Below are 19,481 nucleotides of genomic sequence, written 5' to 3' on the forward strand. Positions count from 1 at the left end.
AAAGAATCGCCGCTCCCCAGCCAATAAGGAAAAAGGTTTTACCACCCGGGCGCAGATGCGATTGGTGCGCATTGACGCCGCTTTCACTCCCAGCCACCCCACCCTACCTTTGCCAAGGGCGCCAGCGCATCCCAAACTACGTCATGCATGTTTATGCCCAAAAATGGGCTGCACTGGAGTTACGAAGTGAGGATTCCATGGATTACATATGACTAAATTATAACAGTATCTTGAGTAAAGACGTAACTAAGTAACTGATACCCAGCGATAAAACCCTGCGAGGATGTCCATACATAGCTCGCTGTTTTAATTATCCAGAGCACCTGTGCTTTATGAGTTTATATTCGGCATTTGTTCGGTTGCGCACCATTAGGACAAAGATTTAGATGGATTACTATTGTATTTATTATTTGGTTAGTGTTGGTATCGTTTTTAAGCATCTGACGTCTTTGGTCTTTTTTTTTTGCATTAAAAGTTTGCGGTGGCCTGTTCTTTACCTTCGTGTGCATTTTGTAATGGCCATGAAGACCAATGTGTAAATGATCATTTTGTAATGGATGTGAAGTCCAGAATGTAAATAATCTTTTTTTTTTCGTTTAACTCAATACATTTTAGAGCCCACTCTAATACCTGGGTATTACAGAATAACTGGATATGTTCAAACAAGATTTTCACTGCAGTAGTTCTAGTTCAAAGTAATATAGTTTGGAAGATTGTGGGTGTTAATATTGTAGATGATTATTCTGGGTTTTGCTTATATTTATTTTATTTTTCTTGCATTTTGCTAGTATTTAATTGTGTAGTCAAAAGGCGTTTGTGTTGGCATTGCAACACTGAGTGGTCTAACTATTTATACAATATACTTAAAAACTATGCACCAATATGCTGCTTCAGGAAAGCACCTAAACACAAACTGCACAATGATTTGAGGATGAATTTATCTTCTTAATCATAATCTTAATCATAATAAAGTGTAAATTCCATAATTACTAAAAAAAACCCAAAAAAAACTATTTTGTAGATTTTGAGACTAGGCCTACTGTGCATTCATAGGTGTAGTAGGCTTGACATGTTTCAGAGAAAACTATGGGCCAATTTCAAGCTTGCAAACAAGCTCTTCTGCCTGCTCAGTTTTCAGTGTTAAGTGTGTCATTTAGTTAGTAGCTGGCCACAGTTGGCTAGCTGCACACAAAGTGAATCAGTGAGATATTACAAAAAAAACCCCCATATCAGTCATGTCACACAGTGGCCTGAAATGGTCAATGTAATCAAAGGTGGTTGTATGTGTAGCTCAGCAACTCAGAGAGACTGTGTGGAAGAGTGAGGAAGAGCTATCAGCTGCTCATATTGTGACATGGTGGCATACACCGAAGTGATACCAGCCTACAGCCTACAATGAGATAAAGTTTCCTAGTAAGCCTGCATGATAACGCCTTTCTACTGTCACTGAGCAGTAGCTCCCTGCTAGCAAAGACAAAGCAAATGCCTAACTACCTAATAAGGGCCGCCTGAGTCTGAAGGAGCAGAAGTGTACCTTGCCATTCTAATCTAAATTGTTTATAATAACATCAGCAGTTTCCACTGAAGCCTTCGAGTGCCAAGTAATTCAGAAGCCTTGCAGTAAAAGTCTCGTTGAGAGCATCAGTTACTTTTTCGCTTATTTAAAGCGTGATTTATTATATTGATAGCTAGAAAACATGCAGTTTTTGTAACAAAAAAATGCTGACTTTGTAAAACATGCTCTATCGGTGGCATAACCCAAAATTCTGGGTTTCCACCGCAAGAGGCAAAGTGAAGGCCCTTTTCAAAATTTACATTTTTACATTCCCCTCATGGGGGGGCCTCCCTCAGCTTGAGTCTCCCCCCAGCAGGTGTGCGCATTGTGCCCCGCCACCCACACACGCCACATGCCTGTGTGTTCTCTCTAATGCTGAACATGCAGAATATATCTCTTCTCAGTAACTTGTTTAATATATTGTAGTGAAGATTTTACTTTAGATACATTAAAACAATGAATTCAGTGATATGTTTTGGTAGACATTTGATAGGCTCAAGCTTATAAGCCCATAACTTGGTCTTTTTTTCTCTTTGTTGCTCTCTCTCTCTCTCTTTCTCTCTATTGCTCTCTTTCTCTTCATCATGCAGTAAAGACAAAAATAAAGTTGACAAGATAAATTTGATCATTCACATTTGTCTTACCATATACAGTATATGCACTCCGACTGATTATACTATTAGTCATACAGACTTCTCTGCATTGTCTTTCCTAATATGTATCCAAATTATGCTGATTTTCAAAGCTTATGTGGGACTTTCAGAGTTTCCCTTTAAAGAATAATACTCTATGTTTAATGGATAAACAGGTTCTTCATTAAGCTTGGCACGGCAGAGAAATCTGGCTGTCTGTTTCAGCTTGGCTGTGGCAATATGCAGCAGTTGGAGTAATTAGAGAGGACCTTTGCCATGGCTCCCACCCCTGAAACTATAGGCCCCCAAAAATAATTGCAAAGGACTGATCCAAAACTTTCCACAACCATTGTCCAACTGCATAAGTGTCACACTTTCAGAAAAGAAATGAGTTAATGTAGGTATTCCCTAGGGCAAGCAAACACCACACAGCTCAGTATCAGGAGATATACTTTAGCTACAGACTGTAAACCCATTTGTTCTTCCACTCTTGAGGATAATGGTAGAAAGGCATTATACATAGTGATCCTGTGTAAACTGAAGCTTGAGTTTAAATTTTTTTTTACAGCACTTTTAATGCTGACATGATAATTTATGCTGACATCTCAATTTCTAAGTTATCCCTGCTAGATGTTGTAAAACACACTGCAAGTTCAGGACACAAAATTACTGTTGGAGGCCTTCTGTTATTCTTTTTGACCAATTTGGCAACGTTATATTACATTATACTATATTATATTACATTATTATTGTTTTTATTATTATTGTTTTTTTATTATTATTATTATTGTTGTTGTTGTTGTTGTTGTTGTTGTAATAAAAGATATTCGAGTGATTTTAGTTCCGTTTTGAAACGGTTAAAAATGCTTAATGGCTCTCCCCAGTGGAGATTAAGGGTCATTGACGAACCAACATAGGCTACAGTCCTAACAGACTAAAGAAAAGACTAAAGTGACAGCAAGTTTATTTAACTTTTATTGTTAACTTCTTTTGTGATCTTTAACCTCTCATTTTTACACTGAAGATGAATTAAAGGTCTCCAATTTTTCACTGCTCAAAGCAGTAGTGAAAAGTAAACAATGAAATTAGGGATTTTATCAACATTATAGAGAGATTTTATGCTTTAATATTTTGAAATTAATTAGTGAAGCTATTTTCACTCCACTTGAGTTAAAGATAAACTCCTCAGGGATCGTCACAAATTAACTTTGTGACTACAATTTGCTGCACTCCCACGTTACCACTAAGTTTAAAAAAAATAATACGTTGTAGATTTCTGTACCTATGACCAGAATAGTTTTCAAAATAGAAATATTTTGATTAGTCAGAAGATCCGTATGATTTATGTCAAGAAATTAGCCCAGCTCCTACATACCCAGCAAATAAATAATGAATAGATTTTATTTAGGACACCCTTTCCTCCTTGACCAACAAGCAGGGAAATATTTTTCTCCCCACTTGCAGCCAACAATAGCAATAATATAATCTGATAAGGATACCACCCATTGGCATATATAGGATACGACAGCACTGTGTATGAGATATGAGGAGGGTGCACAATAACCATATGAGAATAAGCCAATGACTAAAGAGAGATCAGTAACAAACAATGCAATACAGAGAAGGAATTACACTATGCAACTTATATTTACTGAATATTTTAATGATCCTATAATAGCTGTATGAAAGCCAGCAATTACATGCTGATAATAAATTATCATGAAAGTTAATTAATTTATAAGCACCTTACAATAAAAGCATTACTCTGTATATCAACAGGGTCCAGCCCTCACATATATATGTACATATATATATATAAATATTAAAAATAAATACAACATATTTGATGTGCAGTATGAAATAAAATAAATAAACTAGAAATAAACCATTTATGAACAAACATTTTGTTTTTAAAAAGTGTTGTATAAACCATTAAAGTCTATGAGAACATAGCGGCATTGAAGAACCCTGAGACTGACTGGTCTCAAAAGCAAAAACAATTAAGTGGATATAAGTATATGAATGAAGCTCAAACATAATAGAAGCACATAGTAGTTTTGCTATAATAATAATAATAATAATAATAATAATAATAATAATAATAAATAGATAGATAAATATAGAAATGTAAATTACTCTATAACTATGAACGCATCAACACTGCTTGAACTTGAATTTGCATGACACTGCTTGAATGAATTTACAAACAGAACTGAATAAGAGTAGTATCACAAAATATAGTACTACCACCCTTAAAAACACAGCATACAGTCATGTGTTACAAATGACCTGAACTTCACCTAATATTCAGACTTTAGGTCCTAATACAATCCTTAACAAAGCTTATAAGACTCATTTCCATGTTCCTAATTCAAACTGGCTAATGCTCATTATAAAAGGGCACCACCAGTACCTAAGACTCGATTAACAATGTTAATTGCATAACACAAACATTCTCCAGAGGTTATACTCCATAATGTGCAAAGTATTACTCGTGTAGCAAAAAAAGTGCCCTCCATCCAGAGCACAACTAATCCTTCTGTGGGTACATGATACCTTTGGTGAAGGAGGGTAGTCCTGTATGCTGTGCAATCCACTGGTTGTAGTTGGTGACTTTTGTGTAAACACCTGGATTAAATTCAGTGGCACAACCATGGCCCCAGCTGATGACTCCAAAGAGAAACATCCGGCCATTCATTTCACACACCAGAGGGCCTCCTGAGTCTCCCTGTTAAGAATGCATCACAAGGTGAGCAGAGTACTTGGAAAAAAAAACACTGAGCTAATTAACAAGTAGTTTACTCAATTCTATATTTTGATTAAAATTTTGATCGAGTTACCTGACAGGCATCTTCTGTCCATATAGGACTAGCTGCACAGAACATGTTATTAGTAACCTCTGCCCCGTAATAGTCATTGTGCTGGCAAACTTTCTGCGAGATGAGTTTAACTTGAGCCTCCTTCAGGAACCGTGAAAAATACACTGAATCTTAAGAGAGAGAAGTAAAAAAAATACGGTGATTTTCATGCTTGAAATTTTGAAATATATACTTGCGGTCTTAGATTAAACCACAACAAATACATAAATAACAGTTACATTTTAAAAGCTTAATCAAAGCTTAATTTAATGTCATTAATGTCAATAAAAACTGCCAATGATTTTCATATGATTCCCCATGGGGCATTGAGATCATAGGAAAATGGCATTTCTACTGACCCTAATGCTGTAACATAAGTTGAGACATAAAACTGTACCTTGTACTTTCTATAATTATTTTTCTGGTCATTATTATTATGGATGATACACTGGTTACGTTATACACAAAAAAATTAGTATATTAATCTTACTGCTCTTCTCTCTGCCATAGCCTGCAATATCACAGAAGGAGCCAGAAGGTAGCATCTGCTGGGGAGGGGGAAGGCACACAGTCCTCACTGAGTGTGTCCTGTGTGCACACTGCCCACTGTTGTCAACAATCTGCAGCAGAGCTGAACACATATGCCAGGGTCAAACCATTAATGCAACGAGAATCAATCACTCCATGCAATAACAGCAGAGCTAGTTAAACACATACCTATGTCATTGTTATAATTATTTCCTGTGTAGTCCTCATGAATTACTAGTTTGGCCACTTTAAACATCTGCTCTTTCCTAAGATTAGTTTCATTGATGGCATTCTTCCCCAAATGGACAGAGAATCGGTGGATGCTTGTTTTTGCACTGTTTAAGACAAGAAAGTAACACATTTCATAATTTGCAAAACAACAATTTGTCATGAACTACCTATGCACATCATAAGAACGTCAAATAAATAGTTTTCAATCGATTTCAAATAGTTTTAATGTATGAAACTTTCTAGTACCCTTCAGGGAAGCAGTGGGCTGCAGTGAGAACCCAGCAGGGAGTGATTAGCGTGCCTCCGCATTGGAATGCTTCACCTTTGAAGATGGATGCAACCCAAGGCTGAGACTCTATTGTAGACTTTACTCCCCCTACAATCCTGTATATGCGTTTCTGAATTCGTTTACCACATGTTGTTTCTGGAAAGGTAAAACAGATAATTTCCATCAAATTACAAAAATAAGCCATTACATTTATGTGGTAATATCTTAAACACACTACTGCAATGTGTAAATAAGTAGATTAAATGAAACTTTCTTACCAGTGTCCTGCTTCAGTGTTTCAGAATGTCGTAGACTGTTAGCTGGTTCAGAAAGAAATAATAACTTTATTTGTACACCAATGTTTATACATACAAAAATTCAGATCAAAGGCTATCACAGAAATTCTATAAAACACATGAAAGCAATGAATATAATACATGCTAACATAAACAAGGGAACCATAAATCTACAAGAAAGCACAACATGTAGTGACAGGGAATTTATCAAGTGTTCTGCCTATTTTCTTTTTTTTCAGAGAATACAAAACATTGTGACTATACTTTCCAACTTACTAGGTTTAACTTCACACCGTGGGATTTTACAGAATTCACGAACAATCAGCTTATTCCTCCTGACCAAGCACCATGGCATAGGGCTATTATCTGGGTTCCTGCAAAGAAAACAGTCAACGGTCAGGCAGTTACCACAATGTGCAAAAACAAGCACCTTTTCTCAGGTGAAACTCACAGACCTTTCCAGTCCTCCTAAACTTTCAGGCTTTTAAAAGAAATGGTCAGGGAAACACAAAAAAAGCAACATCACCATCTCCTATGTTATCTGAAACTCAAAAGAATACACATTTCTATTACTAGACATTTCAAACCAGTGACACAGTGAAACTTATATATCCCCAAATAATGCTTACACCCAAAATACAAAAGAAATGCATATGCACTCAAATAAATTGACTAAATTGTATGTTGGTGAGATAAAACACCCACTCTGACTGTATTGCTCAACATAGCTCTGGTTAAGACTCAATTGTGTACCTACATTTAAAAGGGTAGGGCCCCTGTGTAAGAAACAACAATGTACATGTCTTGAATAAAGAAAAAGAGGTTAGGGGAATAACAAACCCAGAATAGAAGATGAATCTTTACAACCTCTCATCATCTACCTACAATGCCACCCTAACATATTTATGAATTCATTAGCGTGGCATACAGGCTTTGGAATTCCCCAATACTCAGTTAAATACTAAAAGAAACTGTCAATTGTTAAGTCCAGCATTGACTTAGAACTAGATAATTCAATGATAATTGATAGATGAAAACTTTCATGTGCATATTTCCATCTACTAGTTCCATCATATTGAAACTATAGTTTTGACACTGTATCCAAAAAACCCAATAAAGAAAGAAAGAAAGAAATGAGTGATATTTAGTGAAAACTTCTAGGCACTCATTCATTCAAAACCTTCATACGCTAAAATGTACTAAAAATGCACCGATACATTTTTTTCATCTGATTTCTAATAATTTTTACTTCTTTTGAATGGGTTTTGCCTGCGTTTTCTTTCCTTTTTTTCTTTCCCTTGTAGACCCAGTGGATGTATTAAAATCTCAGACTGAACAGACTGTAAACTGAGGGGCAGTCCAGTGGAGTACCTGCAGTATTTATGTGATCCAAGGCCATAGATAATCTGTAGATGTTTAGAAATGTTCCAGGAGAGACATCTGTGATGACTGGCTGTGACAGAGATTGTACCGCTGTACTCACTCCCATTACTTCCATCCTCAACACACTGCGCAAGACCATCTGAAAAAAAAAAAGACATCTAAATCATTACTGGGAAGCAGATGTGTACACAATACAATCTAAAAACAAGTTTGGATTCTTCTTAAGCAAATATAATTATAGAGAAAAATTTTGAAGATTTAGGCATTTTAAGTATAAAGTTAAGACCTGTCTGATAAAATTAGTTCTTAATCAACTTGTGAACAATATAGTACTTTATTATTTTCTTTGCTTTATATTTTATCTTGTTTTTATCTTCATTTATTCAATTACATTTTATTTCTACTCCATCTTTTTATAAAGCACTTTGGAAATTTTGTTTTAAAATTGCTATATAATATATATGAGATTTAATATTAATTATAATTAATATTATTAGAAGTAGAAGTAGTAGCAGTAATAACAATAGTGTTTGGTAATAGGCGTTTACCATGCTGTTGTCTGTCTCTTGCAGGTAGAATGACATTGTTTATCCATGTCTTGTGCTTTAGTACGAAAGTATGAAAGTATGGAAATGTTATTATTAGAAGGGAAGAACCTTTTAAAAGTGCAGTTCATTTTTGAATATGTGTTAGGAAGTAAGAATACATACTTCTGCTTTTTTTCTCCATACCGCAGCAACATCATGTAGACACCACATCATCAATGTCACCAGCAACTTCATTCTGATTGTGGCTTCCTTATATGATGTGTCTGAAATGCATTATTTTGTACTGAACTATTTGATATCTTTTTGATGGTTTGAAATATTTTTTTAAATGGTGTACATAGAAGTAAGAATCCATTTAGAATGCTGTGTTGCATAGTTACAAGTTATACAACTAGAATAAGGTAAGACAACTCAAATAAATAATAACATGCTGTTTTGATGTCCAACAAATAAGTCAATTTTAGTTTGACATTACACTATTTTTAAATCATGTAAAATATTCAAAATGGTTGCATTGAGGTGGACCTTAAAAAGGTATATTTGAAATATTCCAGATATACAGTAATTTCACAGTAATTTACTGTTCTACAATATCTGATGGAGAAACCTCAGTGTTATATTTCATTGTAGTAAGTAAACCTTTGCAGAAAAATGAAAACTGTATAAAAAGAAATGCTTACCTTTCAGAAATAAATGCAGTGGTTTTGATTACAGCCTCTGTCCTGTGTTTCTTGCTCTTATAGCCCTCGGTTGCAAAAGGAACTCTTTGTCTAGATTGTGTGTTGTGTATTGATTGCTGGGTTCATGTTTTATATAGCATTCTTTGTCTGTGATAGGCGGGTCCAAAGAAGACCAACGCATGTTTTGTATTGTATGAGGTAGACATGTAGGGTATTTTCAGAAATGATTCATGAGAACTGACTCAAGAGCCTTCCTCTTTTCACACTGAATAGGTGTAATAGGAAATGTTCCTAATAAGGCTTTTTTCTTTTCACCAGTTCTCACATCTGGTCTTGTGATTGATGTCTCTCCAGCCTATATATCACAACTTTGTTTTTTAACGATTGGATTTAGATTCACCAGCTTACACATAAACAAGGCTTCCGATAGTTATATTTAAGCACTGGAAAATGAGTCCTGTTAAATATATCTGGATGGTTCCAGAGTATGTTTGGAGCTGTTGAAGAATGGGACAAAGCCTGAAGCTGAATGACATCATCACATATACTTAATGAAATGTGTAGATGCTTGCAGACATTTCCGCTTCAGCATATCAGAAAAGTTCCAGTGTTGCACTTAAAGGTCTCCTTTTATGATTGATGTAAACATACAGATCCCATTTGTTAACAACAATAATAAATGAAACCACTCGGCTTGTTGATCAAGTGTTAGAGTTAAGTTTAGTAAGCAATTAAAGTACCAAGCTTTATATAAAAATGGCCTTAAAAACATTCATTCATAACTGGAAAAGCTTTCTGAGAAATGAGAACTTGAATCACATACCTGAAAAAAAGGACTATAAGTTATTTATTTTACTAGCTTTCTAGTGATAATGCAGCATAAAGGTCTCCCTCATAGGCTTTAGTAATTATTCATATAATGAAAAAAAAAACAACTTTATAATTAATTTTCAAATCTGATTTATCATCAGAACAATGTGTGTGTTCATTTTAAATAGACAAACACATTGTTGGTGTAAAAGGATTTCACCGTTATATCCTCTCTGAATAGACTTCATGTCCATTTCAGATACTTCTTAGTTGTCTTAGAATAGATGATACAATTGATAGAAAACAGTCTGGCAAATTTATAACACAATGCTGTGAACCCTCACAGTAAACATCAATAATGCAACAGAAGCCTATATTTAATTAGGCTACAGTGTAATCACAGTACAACTGTATTAATTTCATGTGACCAAACATCTTGTATGTGAAAAAAAATCTAAGTCATCTGAATAGATTTCCTCTTCAGTATGAGACATCTTAGAGTGTATGTTCCCTATAGATGAAGATAAATGCTGATCAACAAAATTCAGGAACAAACAAGATGTATCCAATGACAGAATATTTTCTTGATAATCTTAGTAATCACTGACTCAGAGAAGTTTAAATCTGATTAAAGTGCACTATGGATCTGAGTGAAGCTAGTCTGCATGAGAAATGACAGGAAAATACTGCTTTATTACATCTAGATAAAAAAAAAAAAAAGATTATCTTATATTTGAAACAAACTTCTTTTTCCCATGGAGGTACACTTCCTATCCTGCCAATTTCATTGTTCCGAAATATGGACTAGGAAGTTTTACAACAGAAATGGTGAAAACATAAAAATGCTAATGCAAAGAAGGAAGTGAACACCACACAGACCTTGTAAGTGATCAAATAGATACTAGTTAACGGTGCCTCAAGAGGATGTCACAACAGTGGATTCATCAGTATTAGCCTCTTGCATCACATCAATTACTCAAATTCTAATAAAATACCCATATTGTTACCAATCTCCTATGTCATGAATTTATCTTGTAAGTATGAAACATGTTCTCATTACTCTATTTCTTTTTTGATACTTTGAGATTTTGGACTGAAAAGGGAATATAATTAGTTATATAAATATGATTCTTCTTATAAGACACTCTCTTTATCATGAGTTACTGAATTATTAAGTTCTTCTTTTTTTACCAGATCCCAGAAACAGGTGTTTATTATACAAATGAGAAGCAATGACCAGACCTGCGTGTATTTCGTGAATGCGTCCAGCCTTGTTGGGCAGCTTGAGCACGTTTACGAAATGCACGCAGGTCTAGTGTATTTATCTAATATGTGCGTGTTGCTGATCTGATATCAGTTTAGGTTTATCCTTTGGTACAGGCTTAAAATCAATGTTTTGGAAAACAGGTCCAAGATCAGTTCACACGGCAGTCAGCAGCGTGAATGCGGTGCACCTGCGCACTTAGCTTGTTTCGATTTCGAATACTAGCGCTAGCTAGGCAGCTAGCTAGCTGTCTGTGGTGTGGCATTCACCATCATCTGATAATACAGACTGTGTGTTCTTAATTTTCATCTCTGTTATATTTGTTTACTTTTGTTGATCATCTTCGATACTTCTCGTTTTTCGTGACAAACGTTGTCATGGGAAGCTGACTTTTGCAAGACAGCTAGCTAGATTGCTAAATGTAGCTAGCTAGCTACATAATTGACTGGACTGCCTCCGGGACACATCGAGTTGTTTACGTATAGCTAGCTAGCTAACATACCTAACCTATCTAGCTCTTTAACAAGGTAACTTTCGCAAGGTTAGATTCCGAAATATAATGTAATGAAAATGTAATGGATATTGTCGTTATTTTCTATGAATTGGCGCGTTCAATTAGTTATCAGATTCTTCAAATTTCGACACATGTGGTCGGTCCGATCAAGCTAACAACATAAATTGGTGAGCCAAGCCAAGGTAAGATAATCTAATGTTGACTGTTTAGTATTGACATTTATCTAGTTTTTAGATAAAACCTAAACAACGTACTTGTATGTTTATATGATTTAAATTTACCTCTCTAATGATATCTGACCTAAAGCCATGGCACCCATGATATTATTGTTATCTTAAGTCTCTGGATAAGGGCGCCTGCTAGGTTAGATTCCATAAATGTAGCTGAATGTAAAACATGTAACCTAAGATAGCTAGGTTAGTGTTCTCCAGTCAGTATTAGCTAAGTATACGAACTCATTTAACCCACGAACTGTATTACTGGTTAATATGATAGCCAGCTAATGGTTTCTTACTGGTACCGTTTGACTGAAGGACAAAGTCCTAAATACTGTTGTCATATTACTGTTAAGTAGTCTCACACATGGCTTAGCTACCCAATGCTAGTATACGATGCTAAACCAACACATGCTGCATTGCTTGCTAATTGCGTGTTAGGTAAACGTTGTCAGTGTTCTTCGTCCCCACCCTCGTTAAGGAAATCTACAAGAAATGATGGCTCTATAGTGAGTGATGACTATCTTGTGCTTTGTGCAGATGGAGAAACCGCCTTTCAAACAGACTCAAGTTTGTGGATCTTGGGTGATGAAGGAAAGACTAGGAACAGGAGGCTTTGGTCATGTCTACCTATATCAACATCAGGTGTGGAATTTATTAAATCAGTCTTATATCTGCTCTGTTCTAATCTTACAACTTTGCATGAAACTATGCCTAATCCACTTTTTAGTCATCCTCATTGAAGATATATTATCATGTGCTTTATATATTTGTTTTATGTAGACATCTGACCAAGATGGAGATTAGTTAAAATAAATAATTCTGTATGTTTTATACAGGAAACCTCTGAGAAAATTGCAGTGAAACTCTGTCGGCTAGAGCTCAATGCAAAGAATAAAGACAGATGGAGTCGAGAAATTCAGATCATGAAAAAGTATGTATTTATTTTGATGTTAAGAATATAGTTTTAATTTACATGTTTGGTTCATAAAGAAAAATTTTTAAATATTTCCTTATGCCTTATTTTAGACTTAACCACATCAATGTGGTGACAGCAAGAGATGTGCCTGAAGAGATGAAGCACATTGCTTTGAATGACTTACCACTTTTAGCTATGGAATACTGTTCTAGGGGAGACCTTCGTAAGGTGCTCATATTTTGCATATTTGGTTTATCATAGTTGATGTAATTGCCACTTGATTTTGGAGAGATTGTTTTTTTTCTCCATCATATCATCATGTAATTTGTTTTATTTTAGTTGTTAAGCAAACCTGAAAATTGCTGTGGGTTAAAAGAAAGCGATGTGCTGTCCTTACTCAATGATGTTGGTAAAGTATCATGCGTTTGACAGTATCCTTTTATGTTTTGAATGCCTTTGAACTGTAAAATTGAAATTTTTTTTGTTTTGTTTAGGTTCAGGAATTCAGTATCTCCATGCAAACAAAATCATTCACAGAGACTTAAAACCAGAGAATATTGTACTTCAAGACATCAATGGAAAGGTACCTTATATTTGTCTGCATATCAATGTCATTTGTTTGTAATTTGAAAAAAAGAAAGAAATGTACCCTAAGTGTTTTTGTGTTTAGCTGGTCCACAAGATTATAGACCTGGGTTATGCCAAAGATTTGGATCAAGGGAGTCTTTGCACATCATTTGTGGGCACTCTGCAGTATCTGGTAAGTTTTCTTTTATGAAAAAAAGGAATTTAGCATAACCGTGATGGAGACCATCATTCAGGAAGGTGGCAGAGAATTGGCTCTTTGGTCTGGTGGTCAGAACACACATTTATCAACTGGGTGTGCTTGTTGCACTCAGCCTTTGTCACAATACCTTGTTTGAATTTTTGTGTATGCATTTTAAGAGGTCATAATAAGAAAAGCTTGTTAAAGTCCATTCTTTGAATGTATGCCATTACTTTGGTGTTCTGTCTTTCTGATATGGCTTTCCATTTGTTTGACACTAGTTTGACATTTTTCTACTTTTTAGGCCCCAGAGCTGTTTGAGAGCAAGCCATACACAGTCACTGTGGACTATTGGAGTTTTGGCACAATGATCTTTGAGTGTAGCTGTGGTTTTCGTCCATTTCTACACAACCTGCAGCCTGTACAGTGGTATGTGCCTTAGTAACTGGAAATAGTGTTACAGTTTGCCATCTGGGAATTAAAAGAAAACTCCACAGGTTTTCAAAAGTTCTGTACAAGTCATTCATTGAGAAATACCCATTCAGATTGTTTTGACGAAAAATTCATCGTATTCACAAATGAAGATTCAGGGATTAGGCTTTGATGTTTTTAAATCTTAAAGCTATCTCACAGACTGCTATTACACAAAATTGTTAGGAATATGATGCTCAGTGCCTTAGGGACTGTTTTACAGTAATTTTGCAATAGGTTTTGGGCATGCAACATATTATTGAACGAACAATTACATGCAGTATAAAGAGGCATGTGCAGGACATTGTTTGGAAAAACAGTACCCATTTTAACAGTTTTCACACCATTTTAGCTAGCACTGAACTAGCATTGTGAACATTGCATAATAAACTCAGAAGGCACATGTAGCATCACTGGTGGTTTTGAAATCAAACAAAATGGCTCTTTGGACTACAAAGAGGCTATTCAGATTATTGTAAAAGCAAAATGGGCATTTCTTCACAAACACTGCCTGACTTGTGCTGGGACTATTAAAATGAGCTAATGAATTATTTAAATAACTTTTAGCTTTAAGAGTATATATGGAATTAAGATTTCACGGTAGGTCCTCTTCCCTCAATAATGTTTAAACCCATTTCTGTAAGGGCCACATATACAGGGTCTGCAGATGTATATCTTCTGTATTTTTATTTATTTTTGTTTGCTTATTTATTTGTAATATTGGCTCAATTACATGTTCTTTAGGACGAGCAAAGTGCGTAACAAGGGCCCAAAAGACATCATGGCTGTTGAGGATATGAATGGAGAAGTTCGATTTTCAACCCACCTTCCTTACCCCAATAATCTTAGCAGGTAACCAAATTCCCAAACATGCCAAGTTGAATGCTCAGATTTGCACCAAAAGGTCAGTGATCCTGAGAGATGAACATGTTTTGAACTACATGAATGAGGTTTATTTACAAATGCCATACTACCAGAACTTTGCTGGAGCCCTTGGAGACTTTGCTACAGTTGATGCTGAAGTGGGACCCAGTTCAGAGGGGAGGGGGAGTGAACCCTGACACTAAACAGCCACAGTGCTTTGGACTTCTTGATCAGATACTCAGAATGAAGGTCAGCCATTTTGAGAGCAGTATAAACTATGAGCTTCTTTATGAGCAGTGTTTGGTGGACCCCTATAAGCAATCCATGCTGGCAGAGGGTTTTCGCAGTTGATGCATGTCTCTTTATTTTAGGTTGTGCACATCCTGAACATGACCACGACTCAGGTTCACTCTTTCCTGTTGAGCCCTGAGGAGGGCCTCCTCTCCCTTCAGCAGAGGATTGAGGCTGAGACAAAAATTGAGCACCTGAATCAAGAGCTTCTCCAGGAGACAGGTGTGATGTTGGACCCGAGGAAGCCTGCAGCACAGTGTGTCCTGGATGGAGTTGTAAGAGAATTATAGTTTATGTTTATTCTTTTTTCCAGCATAGTGTTTTTTAAACTGACCCAAATATTTTTGTGGTGTTTACCTTTGGCTACTAGAGAGGATGGGACAGCTACATAGTGTATCTGTTTGATAAGAGCCTGACCAAGTACTCTGGACCCTTTACTGCCAGGCCACTTCCAGAGAGTGTCAATTTCATTGGTGGGTATCTCCAGAATCTCCGGTTTAGTATTTACCAGGTGGCTAAGTTCTCCATTTTACACAAATTTGTATTCTATCCCTACACCATATCAGATTTTTTAGAAGGTTCATAAAATAAAATCAGTGTCATGTATTATGATATCCTAGACTCAATTTCTCAATATGAGTTTTCAGTCATGGGCAATAAGGCCATAATTGTTTCTACTGGCAGTAGGCTGTGTCTATTATTTCGTCATTGTTTACTTTTCTAAGTTTTTTTTTTTTAAGTACGTGAGACGAAGACTCAGCTCCCCCTGAGTGCCCTGAAGAAGGTTTGGGGTGAGGCGGTGAGCTATGTCTGTGGTCTTCGAGAGGACTACAGCCGCCTTTTCCAAGGCCAAAGAGCTGCCATGTATGCCCATCACGTTAAAGCCTGTTGCATAGCAGGATACCCTTGTTGTTCAGATTATTTCTGCTGCTTTTATCATCTCACATCTTGATTGTGTATCCTTGTTTTTTATAGGTTGAGCCTTCTTCGATACAACACCAACCTCACTAGATACAAGAATCTGATGTTTTCATGTTCTCAGCAATTGAAAGCCAAGCTCGATTTCTTTAAAAGTAGCATTCAGTATGATCTGGAGAAGTACAGTGATCAGATGCAGTATGGCATATGTAAGTTCTGTGAGTTCCTTTACTTGGACTCTTTAAACAGAAACTCTTTAAGCAGAAAATGGATCTAAACTGATCATTTGCTATTTGTAGCCTCTGAAAAGATGCTAAAAGCTTGGCAGGACAATGAAGAGAAAGCTGCTGCATTTGGACAGGTGTGATTTAAAAATTTACTCCTGAATTCCTAAAATCAACTTGTGTATGTGTGTCCTCTAGCTTGCAGTTTAGGAGTAATGATGAAGTTTGTTTGTGCAATGTTTGATGAAGTTGAAATAGCAGTAATGAGAGATGGTGTATTTCAGTTCATGAGTGTAATTTGTTGTCTTAAAGGTTGCAGAAATTGGTCATCTAGATGAGGAGATTATGGCCTTGCACTCAGAGATTGTTGAGCTTCAACGGAGTCCTTATGCCAGGCGCCAAGGAGACGTCATGGAGCAGCTGTAAATATTCTTTTGTATCTGTTCTTTTTAAACTTAAATTACTTGTCTAAACTTTGCTTAGTGAAACGTTGCATTGGTGTCATTCTAGTGAGGAGAAAGCTGTTGAGCTCTACAAACAACTGAAGGCAAAATGCAAAAGTAAGTTTTGTCATTTACACTTTTAACCTGCCATGAATAATAACTGTTTATTGATGAATCACAGATTTAACAGTATGATCAGCTGCCTCCAGACATGTGGCTTTAGGGTTTTGGATGAAGAAAACTGGTTACTATTATATTATTAGCACAGGTTTGTAGGTTTCTCTTCCTTGTGCTTGTCCTCCAGTGAATGACCCTCAGCATGGCTACAGTGACAGCTCTGAGATGGTGAAGGTCATTGTTCAGACTGTACAGAATCAGGACAAAGTACTGAAGGATCTCTATGCACATCTCAGGTAAAAAGTTAAAACCATACTGTTTAACTGATTTTAGTTATTTCACACTTTATAAAAGTGACTTGATGCCCACCAAGTGTTAACATATTGTGTTTCATTTTCTTTGACAGTAAAATTCTGCTGAGCAAACAGAAGATAATTGACTTGTTTCCCAAGATAGAGAAAACCCTAGACAACATTAAAGAGGCAGACAACACTGTCATGCAGATGCAGATGAAGCGTCAGAGGGAGTTCTGGCACTTACTGAAGATTGCCTGTGTAAGGCTCATGTTTTAAGAGACTTTATGAAGGTTTATGAAATTGACCTCTCTTAATTGTACAAATAATTAACTGCATTATTGTGCATAATGTAATTTATGGCAGGCAGTTTACTGCATTTGCAGTAAAGAGGGTATGTGTATGCTTTCAGGCACAGAACACCACACGCAGCCACAGCACAGAGATGTCCTCTTCCCTGTCAGCTTGGTCCCATCCTCAGCCCTCTTGCTCACCACGCCTGCCAATGTCCCTGCAGGTCCAGCAGGATGGGTAAGGCTTCTTGTCATACCTAGTTAAATGGAGACATGTGATTGAATGTATTCAAAATTCTTGCCACAACTGAACTCGAATAATTCTGCTTTCCAGTGAAACAGTCAGCCATCTACTGGAAGAGAACCAGAAGTACTTAAGCCAGCTCACGAGTCTTCTGCAGGAGACAACGGAGGAAAAACCAGAGGTGAGTTCAGAATCTTTAGGATGAATGCATATAGTTTATTTATTAAATTATTAACTTGATCTGGGAATGCAGATACCATAATTTCACAAGGTATTTTGGCTATTGAATGGTTCTTTGGGAGAGATTGCAGTAACTAAACATATATTTGAAGGTATAAATATCTCAAAGCTTTATCAGTAAACTCTTATGCAAGGTAACCGCTCTACTGAAATACATGCAAAAGCAATTATTGATATATATCAGTTATATAGGCAAAAAGACAAGGCCTTGGATATATTTTAGCTTTAATATTCTAACTGCTTTTTTGTCTTATTTTTCTACTCAGGATCAAGACTGGAGCTGGACTAGATATGAATCCCTGATTGCAAAATCACAACGTTTATAGATTATGATAATGACCTGTAATAAATGGTTACTCTCTGCAGTACTATTCATAAGCTTCACATGATTGGGTTACTGTTGGCATATATGGTTTTTCACTCTTGTAACCTGTTGAAAATACCTGTTTTGCGGTGTTGTGTATCATAATTCCATTTATGTCATGATGATGTATTTTTAATGTTTGAAATACCACCCATTGCAAGCAAAGCCTATACATACTGTTTAAATTCACAGGTATTTATTTATTGTTGTAGGCCAACTTAATCTATTCTGTATGGGCTGATTGTATTTGAGGTTTTAGCTGTCTTATTTGGATTTGATTTACATAGATCATCAGATGCACTTTAGAGGCTCACTGTGAATGTTTGGAGTGGGTTTAATACCCAGAGATTTTACTCTGTTGAAAGTTACTTGGCTTGTAAAATTCAGAGTCAGGGTGGTATCCTGTTATTATAAACCATATAAACCTTCAAGAAAGGCTCCCTTGCTAATAGACTAATAAATCAAGAAAAAAGTTAAGCAACTCATATTAGAAACACAACACACACAGGTTTAATTTTACAATATGGCATATACATGATTCTGATTAGAAAGAAATCTTTCTTCTGTTTTTCAATTAATCAGAACCTGCACTTGTCCATAAAAATAATCCTGTGGCTGATGATTTGTCATGGTTGTGTTGGTTGTAGAGGAGTGGGAAACCAAAGGTGCTAATTTTTTTTTTCTTTTTCTTAAATGAAGTGTCATAGAGTCATCAGTGCAATGCCAGGCCTGAAGGAGGGCCTGATCATTATGAATTTGGGGAAATAAGCATGATAAAGATTTGTTGTTATGTGGAAAATCACATTGTCATTCGTCATTGGTTTTCTGTTTGCCCAAAGATAATCAGCTCTACACAGAAGGTTGGTAGTCAGTACAAAGGACACACAAATTTGTTATATTATTTTCATCTAATGTTTTAAACAAAAATAAAGGTATTTAGTGTTCTCCATCCTCTACTTATTCATGTCTGAAATTTGAATGAAAAATTCTGTAGTGTGTATATAATATTAGACATATTTCCTATAACCCAGATTGCTACTACATAAAGTTTAAAATGTATTAAGTATGCTGTAAAATATTTTTTCTTTAATAGACGGACCTGTAAAAACGATCACATTAATCTGCAGTAGGCTATAATGGTTAAATGTTAATTGATAATTGTACCAAGGGCTATAAAGCTCGACGTCGTACATTTTTGATGCTATACAATAGGTTACACATAAGGCTTTTACTTTGAAAACGTTCGGCTGAG

The 19,481-nt window shown here is 35.9% G+C and overlaps 2 protein-coding genes across 3 annotated transcripts; one reads left to right on the forward strand and one right to left on the reverse strand.

Moving 5' to 3' along the window:
• Positions 1 to 4,331: 4,331 nt before the first annotated feature.
• On the reverse strand, positions 4,332 to 9,062 carry plaua (plasminogen activator, urokinase a). Its single transcript, XM_035531781.1, has 11 exons — positions 8,980 to 9,062; positions 8,462 to 8,562; positions 8,300 to 8,354; positions 7,740 to 7,890; positions 6,645 to 6,742; positions 6,351 to 6,392; positions 6,051 to 6,228; positions 5,763 to 5,908; positions 5,536 to 5,676; positions 5,028 to 5,176; positions 4,332 to 4,915 (listed from the first exon to the last, which is right to left on the reverse strand). Exons 2-11 carry the CDS (start codon positions 8,531 to 8,533, stop codon positions 4,718 to 4,720), a joined length of 1,230 nt encoding a protein of 409 aa, XP_035387674.1. The 5' UTR covers positions 8,534 to 8,562; positions 8,980 to 9,062; the 3' UTR covers positions 4,332 to 4,717.
• A 2,212-nt stretch (positions 9,063 to 11,274) lies between these two features.
• chuk (component of inhibitor of nuclear factor kappa B kinase complex) lies at positions 11,275 to 19,178 on the forward strand. 2 transcript variants are annotated; one of them, XM_027017648.2, is made up of 22 exons: positions 11,275 to 11,749; positions 12,323 to 12,427; positions 12,622 to 12,716; positions 12,812 to 12,929; positions 13,041 to 13,110; positions 13,196 to 13,284; positions 13,372 to 13,461; positions 13,772 to 13,896; positions 14,683 to 14,790; positions 14,916 to 15,051; positions 15,174 to 15,368; positions 15,464 to 15,566; positions 15,834 to 15,957; positions 16,069 to 16,229; positions 16,311 to 16,372; positions 16,548 to 16,657; positions 16,746 to 16,795; positions 16,983 to 17,091; positions 17,202 to 17,349; positions 17,501 to 17,619; positions 17,716 to 17,806; positions 18,132 to 19,178. In XM_027017648.2, the coding sequence occupies exons 2-22, from the start codon at positions 12,323 to 12,325 to the stop codon at positions 18,189 to 18,191; spliced, it is 2,268 nt and encodes a 755-aa protein (XP_026873449.1). In that variant the 5' UTR covers positions 11,275 to 11,749; the 3' UTR covers positions 18,192 to 19,178. The 2 variants fall into 2 exon arrangements, with proteins under 2 accessions (XP_026873449.1, XP_026873451.1); XM_027017650.2 differs by having other exon boundaries at positions 16,069 to 16,220.
• The last annotated feature ends 303 nt before the right edge of the window (positions 19,179 to 19,481 follow it).

The sequence above is a fragment of the Electrophorus electricus genome, chromosome 11 (assembly GCF_013358815.1).
Source record: "Electrophorus electricus isolate fEleEle1 chromosome 11, fEleEle1.pri, whole genome shotgun sequence".
In the NCBI taxonomy this organism is placed as follows: Eukaryota; Metazoa; Chordata; class Actinopteri; order Gymnotiformes; family Gymnotidae; genus Electrophorus; species Electrophorus electricus.

Bases quoted from the DNA above. Each gene is read 5' to 3' on its own strand.
- plaua (XM_035531781.1), bottom strand. From the start codon at position 8,533: ATGAAGTTGCTGGTGACATTGATGATGTGGTGTCTACATGATGTTGCT. The intron at 6,229-6,350 runs GTAAGAAAGTTT...TTACCTTTCCAG, and splicing joins AACACTGAAGCAGGACACTG to AAACAACATGTGGTAAACGA. The intron at 5,677-5,762 runs GTATGTGTTTAA...ATATGTGTTCAG, and splicing joins TAATTATAACAATGACATAG to CTCTGCTGCAGATTGTTGAC.
- chuk (XM_027017648.2), top strand. From the start codon at position 12,323: ATGGAGAAACCGCCTTTCAAACAGACTCAAGTTTGTGGATCTTGGGTG. The intron at 13,462-13,771 runs GTAAGTTTTCTT...TCTACTTTTTAG, and splicing joins TGGGCACTCTGCAGTATCTG to GCCCCAGAGCTGTTTGAGAG. The intron at 16,230-16,310 runs GTGAGTTCCTTT...TGCTATTTGTAG, and splicing joins GTATGGCATATGTAAGTTCT to CCTCTGAAAAGATGCTAAAA.